Source organism: Astatotilapia calliptera, chromosome 20, assembly GCF_900246225.1.
Source record: "Astatotilapia calliptera chromosome 20, fAstCal1.2, whole genome shotgun sequence".
NCBI classification, from domain to species: domain Eukaryota; kingdom Metazoa; phylum Chordata; class Actinopteri; order Cichliformes; family Cichlidae; genus Astatotilapia; species Astatotilapia calliptera.
In genome coordinates, this window is record NC_039321.1 from 10,945,101 (window position 1) to 10,957,994 (window position 12,894).

Genomic DNA, 12,894 nt, shown 5'->3' on the forward strand with positions numbered 1-12,894 from the left:
ATGCTGGAATGAATTAAAAGCAGTTTTTGGGTTCACATGACCTTTTGTAATGAATGATTTTAATGTCACGTGGATCCATTTTTATGATGCAGTGTAAGCAGTTTCCACATACTGTCCACATATACCAAGCCAGACCTGACGTAGCGGTAGCCTCGCGTTATAAACTTCCAGTGTGAAGGAAGTTTCCCGCAACATTTTCCTCATGTTTCAGATGCAGAACAGCGCTCACGTGGATAATCTGCGTGTGTGGAAAACACTTCACGGCGCAAAACTGCGATCCCTGTGTGTGTACTTACCCACGATGGGTCCGTGTTTGATGCCATACTGAGAGAGCAAGCTGCCGAGCTCCTCGTCGCTTTTCTCACTCAGAGACATCTGCAGACAGACAGATTCAGACATGCGCCACCCTGCGCTCCAGCAGGGAAACCAACAGGCTACATTTCAAAACCAAACTTTATTAGTCAACGTTTAAGACAGTCGTACATGTTGTAAAGCGTTTACTTCTTTGGGCCCCGTTAAAATGAGTTTCCCCGCAGAAACATAGTTCCGAGAACTGACCTGGCGGCTTTTTGCGTCCCTCTCGAGAGAGTAAATCACGCTGCCACAAACAAATGAAAGCGGCGCATGAACAAAGCTGACGGTAAAGTGGGCTGAATGTCACTCACCTTTGGAATAAGACGACGGCTGTGCTGCGTGAACTGAGACGAAGGAAAGTCGGGCACAGCAGTAAAGCTCACATGTGGGCGTAACTTCTCCAGAATTTGGAGACGTTAGGTTGGCACACCCGCAGAGCACCGCTGATCCTGCTAACCTGACCTAGCCTTGTTCTGTAGCACGGTTACCAGTGCTTTGCTTTTAAACGAGTAATCAGCGCTCAGAGCGGGTCCAACAGGACCTTTGTTATCGGCAATCTGTGTAACATAATAGATATCCCCCTCCCGCCGATCCATCCTTCCAGCCCGGGTCCTCTACCAGAGGCCTTGAGGGTCCTGCGCAACACCTTGGCTGTTCTTAGGACTGCGCTCTTCAGAGACTGGGAGGACTCCGATTATCACTGGGACCACCGGGAGCTTCATCCTCCACATCTTCTTGAGCCCTTCTAAGTAATTTCATGTCATAAACTTTTGTCTTCTCTCTCATAGCTTGTGTGTTTTTTGTTGTTGTGAACTGGTGCTCTATTAATAAAACTGAAACAATCTTTCATTCTTTTCGTGGAAGTTTGTTCAGTGCATGACACGCATTTAGTTTCTATTTCACTCGTCTGTAAATTAATATCGGCTCCCTTACATTAAGCTGGAGGGAAATAAAGACAACAGATGCTGAAAAATGGCGACTAAATGAAGTAAAGACATTGTGTGAATACATTTTTATTAGTGCTCTGTGTAAGACTTTATAAATATAAAGCAGTACTGCAAGTCTCCTCTGCTGGAATGCATAAAAACGTGATTTTGTCTGGTACAACGGTAAAAGGATCATCATCTTTGATGTTGTACTCCAAACAACAAAAACTTTAATGTTCATTACATTTATGTCAAGTTTTCATGAAACCACGCAGAGTTGAATCACTCATCGCTCTGTGTCATCTCTCTAAGGCACTCCTTCAGGTTATCCACCCTTTCAGTTGGAGCCTTCTGTATGGTCTGCTCCAGCAGCCGCCGTACTTGATCAAGCCCTCCTACCTTAGGGGCGTTCTGGCGGAAGAGGTAGCCGCAGAGCTGATTGTCATGGCAGTCTGGAGAAAGCAGGCCACACAGAAAGCGCAGGAACATGTCAAAGTGACCCAGTGGGTGGTTAAAGGTTCGCACCAACGCACACTGGATCAGGCCTGCGATGGACTTGGTTTGTTCTTTGGATGCAAAGATCTTGGGCATGTGCAAGATCCCAGAGTCCAGGACGTTCTTCTCCTCTGTGCGAAACATTGTGAAGACATACAAAGCAGCCATGAACTCCTGCAAGAAGGAAGATAGAGCTTCTTAAAGCGTGATCTCTACAACATACAAGTTTTTCACATTTTTGTGTATGTCACAAGAAACAGTTGATTACAGTGGCTCCTCGTTTATCGCGGGAGTTACGTTCTAAGAGTAACCCGCGATAGGAGAAATCCACGAAGTAGCCAGTTTTATTTTTTTACAATTATTATAGATGTTTGAAGGCTGTAAAACCCCTCACTACACACTTTACACACTCAGACAGACACGAACATTTTCACACTTTTCTCTCTTGTTTAAACGCTTACAGTTCAAACCTTGGTAGGAAAATAAGTCCAGTATTATAGAATGAAACCAAACACACCCGCGGCTGCCTTTCAGGGCGCAAAACGTTTCGTCGACAGTGTTTGTTGGAGCAAACCTACAAACATACAGTGCAGCACTTCAGAGTCACACTGCTAGCGATCAAAGATTTATATAAATTTGACAAGCTGACCACATTCTGTACTGTACAGGAGACACGGCACGAGATTGATTAACAGTGGCCTGCAGCCAATCAGGACGCAGAACACAATGCGCTGTAAAAAATAAAAAATGCAAAATTGCACAAAAAAAATCAGTGAAACAGCGGGGCTGTGAAAGCTGAACCAAACACTGTTTCTGTGGTGGGTGGGTTGATCCCTGGCTGCTCCAGGCTGCATCCCAAATGCCTCGGGAAAGATGCTAACCCCCAAGTTCAGATCTAATGCTCTGCTAACCACTCCCTGCAAATATGATATAAATTAAACAGAAACAAACAGAAAATAAAAAATCTACACAAGGATGCTAGGGTAGCTGAAACAGAGGGAGAGATGGGAAAGTCTGCAGCTTCAACAGATCCCTACATGTGAAGTGTATGTTTGATATACTAGAAGGCGTGTTAGTGTGTAAGATGCAATGCAGCTTGAGTTGTGCTAGCTTCACTACCTTTATGGAGTCAAAGGCTACGTTCACACTGCAGGTCTTAATGCTCAATTTTTTTTGATCAAATCTGATTTTTTTTTCTGTCTGGTTGTTCACATTACAAATAAAATGTGACAGCAAACATGCTCTACTGTGAACAGTTCACGGCCCTCAAAGCAGCCCGCATGTGCAAAAGAAGACGTCACACACAATATGTCTGTGAAGGTTCTCAGTCATCCAGGTCATCGTAGTCTAAGGAGCTTGGAAAGAAAAGCGTCTGGACTTCTTTGAGTTGCTTGAAGACGTTTCACCTCTCATCCGACAAGCTTCTTCAGTTCTAAGGGTCAATGGTGGGGAGTCCCAGAGAGTCCCACACCAGCGAGGGAGGATAAGAAAGACAGACGCAACAGGCCTGTCTTTAAATCTGGGACTCCCCACCATTGACCCTTAGAACTGAAGAAGCTTCTCGGATGAGAGGTGAAACGTCTTCAAACAACTCAAAGAAGTCCAGACGCTTTTCTTTCCAAGTTCCTTAGACGTCACACACAACGTGCTCCGTTTATGGAAGTAAAAATGGCGGCTACAGAGCAAGTAGGTGTTGTTGCAGCAGTCTATCAATTTCTGCACAGTCGTAACTGACATAATTTTGACGAATTAATTAGAGAAAGAAGGACACTGAGAAAACAGAGAGGGCCTGTGCTTTAACAATGGCCGCCATGCTTTCTCGTTTGTCTTCTCCGGCGCTGATAATTGGCGTCTGTCTTGTGTCAGTGACGTAAAAGACGGATTTAATGCAACATGACCATTCAAACAACAGTCGCTTTCTAAAACATCAGATATGTATTGGATTCAGTACCACATACGAAAGTGACCCAGATCGGATTTGTGCCGTTCACACTGTCATACCATGATGGGATATGGGTCGCATAGGGTCAGAAAAGTCAGATTTGATGCGCTTTCGCCTGCAGTGTGAACGTAACCTTAGACAGTAAAGTTTATGGGAAGGTTGATGTCCGAGCAACAGGAACCTGTGAAGAGAGCTTATGTCAGGTCTGTTTGAAAAGAATAAGCACGAACATGTTTACCTGGAAGGTGAAGTGGATAAAGGAGTACACTGTCCTCCCATTGGCAGCTGGGGCGGGGAGCGCAGTGCACATGCCGCAAAACACAGCCACCTCGTTCAAATTCAGGCTGTACTCCTTCAGATCGTCTTCATAGAACACGCTGGTATCCTTCTCCAGCATTTTCAAGGCCATCCTTCCCAACTGTACCACCAGGTTTTTATCTTCAGTGGACCATTTCTGAGTGCAAAGAACACAAGAAGATAAAAACAAAGCTCTGACACCGAACATAAGCTTTGCAGTTCCAGGGCAAATGCCTGTTCATCGGTCTTAATGGAAATAAACTGGGATTTGACTGTGTTTGATTTATTGCTCCTTTAAAGCTGGGCCACATCTGGACTTTTCTGTTTCAACAGCTCTTCTTTTCACAGCAGCTGCGATGTCATCCACTCTGCTGCTTTGGGACTGCAGCGTACACCCGACAGTCATACATTAACACTCAGTTACCGACAGTATAGACAGTATATGACCCATCAAAGTCATACTAAGGCTGTGACTTGGCCAGTTTAAAAACAAAGACAGTATATAAAAGATGGATGCATCCTCTGTGACATCACTTCAGAAACTCGTGTAATACACACTGTGGACAAAGCCGCTCTTTCTCTCCTAAAGCTAGCAAACTAGAGCAGCAGTAGTTTGCAGCAGGACTGGAAGCTGTTTGGAAATGAAACACAGACACGTTACCAGCTCATTTTCCCTCCTGTCATAGTAAAACTGCAGCCTGCGATTCATCTGGACCATCAAAATGTTGACGTAGAACGGCGTCAGTCTGGGAGGATCCTTCCCGTAGCCCCGGTAACGGTAGCAACGCTCGAACACCGTGGCCACCATCCAGCACACAAACGGGTGTCGAGCGGCCATGACAAGTGTGGGGAGGCGCTTAAAATGAGACAAGATCTTTGCTCCCAGATCCGTATCGCTCTGCCAGCGATTCTTCAGGTAGGACTCTTTCATGTCATCGCTGCGGACAAAGGGGGCAAACGGATTAACTCACAGCACTGAAACTAAATCACGTGCACACAGACGTCAGAAAGAATCAGCCGCCATACTTGAAGCCCTGGATTTCTGTGACCGCATCGATGAACTTGGAAGGTATCTGTGAGACAGCCCCCCGTCTGCCCAGGATCCAGAGGCGGGCGCCGCGGAGCACAGTGCCTCTGATGATGTTTACTACCAGGACGTCAGGATGTGCCGGAGTGTCGTTGTCATGTATGACTGGAGCATTCTGGAGACAGAAAAAGGAAACAGACAGAAATGCGTCTGATTGAGTCAGCCACTTATCTTAGCAGCCAGGTTTATTCCTGCTGGCTAAACCTGCTCAGTTACAAACAAGATCGTCACAAGTACTTTACTCTATCTTCATTTAACCTCCTAGGACCTGACCTCCACATGTGTGGACATCACATTTCCTTTAGAAATGTGTGGTTTCTTGCACATTGAATTTTGGTTTGTCCAGACCACAACACTGAATGTTGGGCCTGATATCCACTTACAGGGACGTTATGCTGCCACTGTTCTATCCAAATGTAAAACGAATGTCCTCGTGTGTGGATCTGATTTTTCTCAGAAACAAAAATCAGGTAAGAAAGAAAAAAAAAAAAAATCACAAAATTCTTAGTTTTTACATTCATCAGGTCCCAGTGACAGAGCTCAGGTCAGTAGGTTAATATAGCTGTGTCATGTCAGGATATCATTGCAAAAACAACACCATGTGCTCCTAGCACACACAATGCCACTGCTCAAGCATCGTCCTCTGTGGGGAACATGATGCTGTTTTAGAAGCAGAACAGCTCTGCTGTGAATGATGCCGGTGACGTTGTGGGAACGAGATGAAGATGTGTTACACTGACACTACATATCAAAGATGGTTTGATGAGTGTGCAGCTTGTTGTGTGGTTGGAAGGAGGTGCTGCTGCTGTTCTGTTTAGTTAGTCTGAGAACAGGAAGTTAGTCTCACAGAATAAAAAGGGTTTTCACTCAAATCTTTAAATATCCAAGTGTGTTTGTTTCCTTTATGTGACTTGAGCCAATGATGTTAATAAGTCAGACATCAAAGTATGTGAATGGATGGGTTTACCTCCCAGTCCAAAGAACTCTGGTAACGATCAAATGAGTCCATTATGATGAGAAATTTACATTCGTCCTCCTCCAGGAAAGGCTTTACGTCTTTGCAGTCAGAATAAAAATATTCAATGATTTCCATGATGGACATCGTCTGAGAAGGAGGGAGGTGTTTGTTTCGCAGGACCCACAAAGATCTGAATGAAAGTTTGATGACAAACTGGATATCCTGGATAGAAAGAACAACAGAAAAGCTTTTGGTAATGAGCGAAACACAGGAACAGTAGCACAGCTCGTCTCTGCTGCAGCTGGAAAACCAAATACTGGCGAATCAAACCAACTACGCTGTGTGCTACTGCAGTGCTCAGGCTTCACACAGTATATAAGATGATAAAAAGGGAAATGTAGACAAAATATTGTGTAATTCCAAATATCAAACACATCTAGAACTCACACTGGCTTTCATTTATGGAACGAGCTAATTACAGCCCCTAACCCAGCATTCAGGAGGATGAATGGATGGATGACATATACAAAAAGTTCATTCCCCTTACAGCTGTTATCAGAGTGAAACAGACCGAGTGAAGCTGCTGGGATTTCTGTGTTCTTTCAAAGTAACTGCTAACGCTCTTCATGTATCAAGTGCACGAGACTGGAAAATAGTTCAAACAGTGAGCTCCTGCTGGAGTGACGGTATAACCACGTGTTTATCCACAGCAGGGTCCAACCCGAACGCTTTTTCTTGTCAGGACTGGCCTGAGGCGCTCATTGGGTCAGGATACGCAGAATGTAAAGCATAAAGGCTCAGAGAACTCAGACCTCCCCACTCAGGACCAGCCCAGAACACACCCTGCTGTGGCTTTACTGAAGCTGTGATTTGTAAACATCTCACCTTATTGGCCCGTTGTTCGGCCCAATCCAGGCAGAATTTTCCCACACACACACTCATGCCAACTCCTGGAAGCCCTGTGGTCACCAGCGTCCTCACCGGAGTGCCGTCATCTTTCTTTAGTCGGATCAAATTGTTCAGTCCAACAAAGGTGTCAGGGCTGGGGACCGGGACAGGGGACGCAGGTGGTCGTAAATCATGGGTGGGATAAATTCCTCCACAACCAGAGGTGGAAATCTCCGGCTCCACAAAGACCTTGTCTAGAAAGTTCTGCTTCCCAGCTTGAATGACTCCCTCCCGGATGACTTGATGGTCTCTGAATAAAGCCTGCTGCAAGCGGAAACGCATCAACGCTGTGTCGGAAAAGATATGGAGCAAAGTGAGAAAATGACATGTAGGAAAGAAAGAAACATTCAGTCCTTCAGGTACGTGTTGTCTAAATTCTGAGAGCTAAAATGAGATCATTCATCATCATTCAACAACACATCGCCTACAGGGGAAGTAAGAGGTTAAATCCAGGACGTCACACAATCTATTTACAAGTCAAGAAGCTTGCAGACAGAGCAGGGGTGTCCCACCCCAGGCCTCGAGGGCCAGCGTCCTGCAGGTTTTAGATCTGACCCTGGGTCAGCACACCTGAATCACATGATTAGTTCATTCCCAGGCCTCTGGAGAACTTCAAGACATGTTGAGGAGGTCATTTAGCCTTTAAATCAGCTGTGTTGGATCAAGGACACATCTAAAACCTGCAGGACACCGGCCCTCGAGGCCTGGGGTTGGACACCCCTGAGACAGAGGTCAGAGAATAGATGTTCGAGTGTCGGCAGACAGCAGGAGCATCAGAGTTGCACATCGAGCTACAGCAACTTTCTTATTTGTGATGATTGGAGCAGCAGATGCTTTGTAATGGCATGAAAATATAAAATGTCGTTTCATTTTACACATGAGTAACCCTGCTAGTATATGAATTGTTGAGCCATGGCCAAAAACAATTATATTGTCACTCTGACTTAAACAGTCTCATCTCTGACACAGCGACCACAGCGATTCTGAAGTAATCCCATTGAGGCTTCCCAGAGCTGTTCCCGCAGATATTGGATGTCATTTGCCGTGAGGCATAAAAGCACTTTGACCCTTCTTGAAACAGAGACATGAACATACTCTGCTGATGGTGCTGAAACCTCCTGAAAGCCCACGCACTGTCCGCTCACCTCTCTTACACATGTTTGACAGCTCCTCTGCTTCTGGCTTCTTGTTGATATGTTCCAGATTTGTTATTGTGCGAGTCAGAGCTCGATCTTGTCCTGCAGAGCACAGTTTGCATCCAAAATAAAAGCAATAAGAATGTGTGACACAAGTGTCCATCACAGCAACGACTGTTTCAGCTGTGAAATAAACTTTTACACCAAAATCCCCCCACAGCTGTAAAAGACTGGTTGGCAGCTGTTGCTCCTAAGTGTGGCCCAGCCAGTGATTAGGCTCCGGGAAACACCTTTCCACACGCAGGTTTGGATTTTTCCCCATAAACTCCTTCATTTAGAAACTGCTGCTTTAGTTTACTTGTGTTGTCTGTTTGACATTTCAACTTGTTTGATGAGTTGAAACATTTAAGTGTGACAAACACACCAAATAATAGGAACTCAGGAAGAAGGCAAAGACTTTTCACATCACTGTAGGTGCCACAGCTGTGCTTCCTTACCGAGGACCTCCAACAGCCGGTCTACAAAGTCCAGTATGTCTCCATCGTACATCTGGTTCAGCTTCAGGTCAGCCTCCCACTGATAAAACCACGACTTGAATTTCATCATTTCTTCCCAGGACAGCTTGGTCAGGGTGCTCTGAATATTCTACAAATAAAGAGCACCTTATGAAAACACAACTTAAGACGATGTCTTGTCTTGCTGAATGCTCACGTACTCAAACCCATGGACATGATTTATCAATAAAACTTGTAACAAAACGGCAAAGTTGCTCTGAAATTTGTCCCTCGACTGCCAAATGGACTATCGGGATTTGTTCCACCCTGAATGTTTCATGTGTGCGCCCACTGCAGGAGCCTGCTCTGCAGGACTTCACTCTCAGGCGTGTTTTGGGCAGAAAGATGAAGTAACAGCAGAACAAGTGGAAAAGTCTCAAATGGACTGATTGGGTGTTTCAGGGTTTTCTGGCCCCGCAGACCTCTGACTAATCCAGAGAAGCTTCATCTGTAGCTTTCTCTGACTCTGTGTCAGCCCCAGTGTGTATGGGACAGCTGTCACACACACCTGCAGCTGTGACCAATCACAGCCAAGATGTAAAACGTCTTTATAACCTGAGGAAACATGACGGCTGCTGTTTGTCATTGTGGCACTGATCTTCATCACACTGAAAATGCAGACAGACGTCTGAAGGAAAAGCCTCCTGACAGCAACAAGTTCCAAACACTTTGGACAGAAAATGGTGATTACACTGTGTTATTCAATGAAAACGTCTTTAGCGTGGACACCAAGCGATAGCTTCAGTAAAGACAGACAGGCTTTGTACCAACCCTAAAGACATGAGGCAGATCCTGTTCTGGGTGCAGCCTGCCGGGCTGGCTGTTCTCGTCAGGCATTGGATCATCTGGTTCAATGGGCTCAGGCGGTTCTGGAGAATTAGTTATTAAATACTCATCTTCTTCCTCATCATCTTCATAAAAGTCCAGATCAACAGAGCTGGGAGACAACCAGAAGCACAGGGTAGAGTCAGAGACTGCTGCAAACACGGTTACACAGCACGCATCCTGCCTGACCCAACACTGGTGAACAAAGTGTGGTGGATTTCTATAAATATCACTCTTTGGCTCTTCTAATAATAACGTTTGTCAACAACATTTGTTTTTTTTAAGTTTAATGTGTTTGAAAAACAGAAGACAAACCAGCCCGGGTCCATCGTCATGTTAAACTGAAACAGTGTGTGTGTGTGTGCGTGCATACGTGCGTGTGTGTGTGCGCGTGCGTGCCACCTGGTATCAATGACCACAGCTCCGGGCGCTCTGGTCTGCTGCGTGGTCATGGTGTACAGGGTTTCTGGAGAGTCGGAGCGATCCTTGATCTGTATCCTGGTCAGTATGAAGAACAACAAGCTGTAACAGGCTGCAGCAGCTCATATCATCCACACCTGCCATCCTCTGTAACTCTAACAGGATATTCAAATGTACCAGATGAGCTGCTGTAAAATGACTGCCCTGCTTTCAAAAGCAGAAAAAGAATTATTGTCACTTCTGTGTTGCTGAGCATTGAAGAACAAATCCAGAATGGCTTGTGGCAGCGCCCCCTGCATAGAAACAGCGCAGGTCCAATCCACGACATTTTTTAAAAACTCTGTACTTCGTTAGCCTGTATTTAAACATGACAGTGAAGTTGAAGCCTAATCCTAACAGCAGGATCAGCTGTGTTTAGCTGCACTGTCTTGTGCATCGTGCTGACTGTGCAAACTTTCTTGCAGCTCAGACAGTGGACAGGCTTCATTTTTAATACGGGCAATTAACTGGAACTAAGGGTGGCAGGCTAACTGTCCCAAAAACACACAGCAAAGAGCAGAAGTCTACAGACTGAAACTTCAAATCAGATAAAACACTCAGGACCAAGTACCCTGTCCCTGTGGGAGCTCTCGGTTCAGGTAGTTTTGCTACCACGTCTGCAGCTTCCTGCTTCTCCTCCACGTTGTCCTCCATGTCGTCACTCTCGCTCTTCATTGAACCGTAGCTGGACGGTGGCCTTTTCCACTTCTCCTTCTCCTCGTCCTCCTCATCCTCTCTCTGGAAAATGCTGGGTGAAGGAAAAGAAAGTTTTAGTGTGCACCTGACTGTTTCTTAAACATCATTCTTCTCACATATATTCACTCATATTAAGTTTTGGTTGTCTGGCTGTGACAGAGAGGTGTAAAGGTAAACGTTTTTTTCTGAATTGCCACGTTGCTTTCTGAAAGACGCGCCTGCACTTACTCGTTATTGTTTCGTTACTACATTATTGGCTCCCTCGTCAGCCACTTTATGTTTTCCTCCTCTGTGTTTCAGATTTCTGTGACCGAAGCTAAACTCGCTCCATCACATCCCAACTGGCTCCAACTTAAACCAATGAATTCCTGATGGTGCTAAAGGCTGTAATACTAAAGCCAACAGGATGGTAAAGAACAGCAGACAGTATGAGAGCAGAGGGATGTTCAGAGTAGCTTTAACAGCTTTTTCAAATTCTAAATGTATGTGTAGCTTATGGCATTGAAACATGAAACATGATGTGCACAGCATACAGTTGTGTTCCTTTGCAAAGGACGGCCCAGTGCATCCAGGTGCAACAAAGGGAGCAGTGAACATGTTTCTGGAGCACTCACAGCTCTCCTGGATCCATGACTGGATCCATGACACAGTGACACATGCAGGAAAAAGAAGTCTGACTGGAAATTCATAGACTAGTTTTCAGCAAAGATGGCGGTTGGCCCACAACTGCCTCCCTGAAGTTAACAGCAGAAACGTGAAACATCAGCCAGTCACAGTGACGTGACGTTTACTTCACTTTCCTCGCTCGCTGTAAACGCGGATTTCACTCGCTTTCTTGAACTCTTGCCCCCTGTGTCCACACAGCTGGGCTCTTTCTTTTCACTTGTCTCTGCTGTGACAGGGAAAAGGTCACGCAGGAAGAGGCGTGACGGGGGGGCTCGCTGCATACCTGATAGTAATAAATGCGTGTTAACACTTGAGTCAGAGCTGAGTGGTCTGTAGCGCACAAGGAGAGTAAACTACGAGGTCCCGTCGGAAACACTGCTTCTCTCCTGAAGTCGCACACAAGCTGGGAAGATAATGACAACACCCACCTTTCGACCTCCGTGTCCGGGTCCATGTTTGTGGTTGGAGCAGACTGGCACGGCACGGAGCTTAGGCGGCTAAATGTTGCAGCACACAGTTACTTTAACACGAAAACAAGCCGACCGGCCTGCCGCGCTGATTAAGCTAAACTATACCACTTCCAACTTTCGTTTTCGACTCGTTTCCTTCCGCGAGCAAAGTGCAACGCAAACCCTAAGACTTCCGGGACAGCTTTTCGAAATAAAACCATGATCGTCGTTAGATACGAGTATATTTTAGAAAGCTACGTGTGTATGAAAACAGACACCACGGGCAGTGCTCGGGGCTGCAACACCACTGCTGTAGACCGCAGAGCTGCGCATGATCTTAATCACGGTCATAGAGCAGCTCAGATGTTAGTTTGAGACATATTCGGGCTTCATAAGTTAGTCCATCCATTTTTATTGTATTAATTATTAGTAGGATTTTTGAATACGGTTAAAATAATCCCAAATAGTAGAAAAATCAGATTAAAACAAAAAAAATATTTCAATAACATAAGCATAACATTTATTTGTAACATTTAAAGCTATTGTTAGTGTTCGACATGACAAACGTGGACCTGAATGAGCTCCTCATCTAAGAGAGATGTGGTGTTATGTTGTGAGAAAAGCACAGGGCAGCTTAAATCACCATCTTTTCAGTGTTCCAGGGTCTCCTCTAAAGAATTGTCTTTACAAGTTCAAGTGTACCACTTCCTACTTTATTAGGCAGATCTGTAAAATCCAGTGTTGTCTGTACATTAGTAATTCATATCAGTTCTTAGCAGGTCAATTCAAACATTATTTTCTGTTTATTTTCTATTGTTCTAATGTCCTCATAAACACAGGACGGGCAAACTGTTAATGCATGAAAACACTGCAACACAAAAGTCCAAAGATGACTTTTTGCGGGGACTTTTCCAAGCCCTAGCAGGAAAACAAACTAAACAAAGGTGCAGCACAATGTCAAGGAATTGGCACATCTGAAGCCGTTAGACTTGTTTGGGAGAAATGTTTGTGCAACCACATTTTTAGCTGGTTTGTGGTACCACAGAGGATTCAGTTTTACCACCACAGTGTAAGACTGTGAAGTGAGCTTACAGCAGTCAAC

At 45.1% G+C, this 12,894-nt stretch overlaps 1 protein-coding gene across 1 annotated transcript; it reads right to left on the minus strand.

The window, feature by feature from the left end:
• Nucleotides 1-1,351: 1,351 nt before the first annotated feature.
• nlrc3l (NLR family, CARD domain containing 3-like) lies at nucleotides 1,352-12,076 on the minus strand. Its single transcript, XM_026154170.1, has 12 exons — nucleotides 11,772-12,076; nucleotides 10,553-10,729; nucleotides 9,925-10,020; nucleotides 9,469-9,634; nucleotides 8,641-8,788; nucleotides 8,153-8,245; nucleotides 6,945-7,294; nucleotides 6,069-6,281; nucleotides 5,041-5,216; nucleotides 4,676-4,952; nucleotides 3,956-4,171; nucleotides 1,352-1,949 (listed from the first exon to the last, which is right to left on the minus strand). The coding sequence occupies exons 1-12, from the start codon at nucleotides 11,795-11,797 to the stop codon at nucleotides 1,563-1,565; spliced, it is 2,325 nt and encodes a 774-aa protein (XP_026009955.1). The 5' UTR covers nucleotides 11,798-12,076; the 3' UTR covers nucleotides 1,352-1,562.
• Between the last annotated feature and the right edge of the window lie 818 nt (nucleotides 12,077-12,894).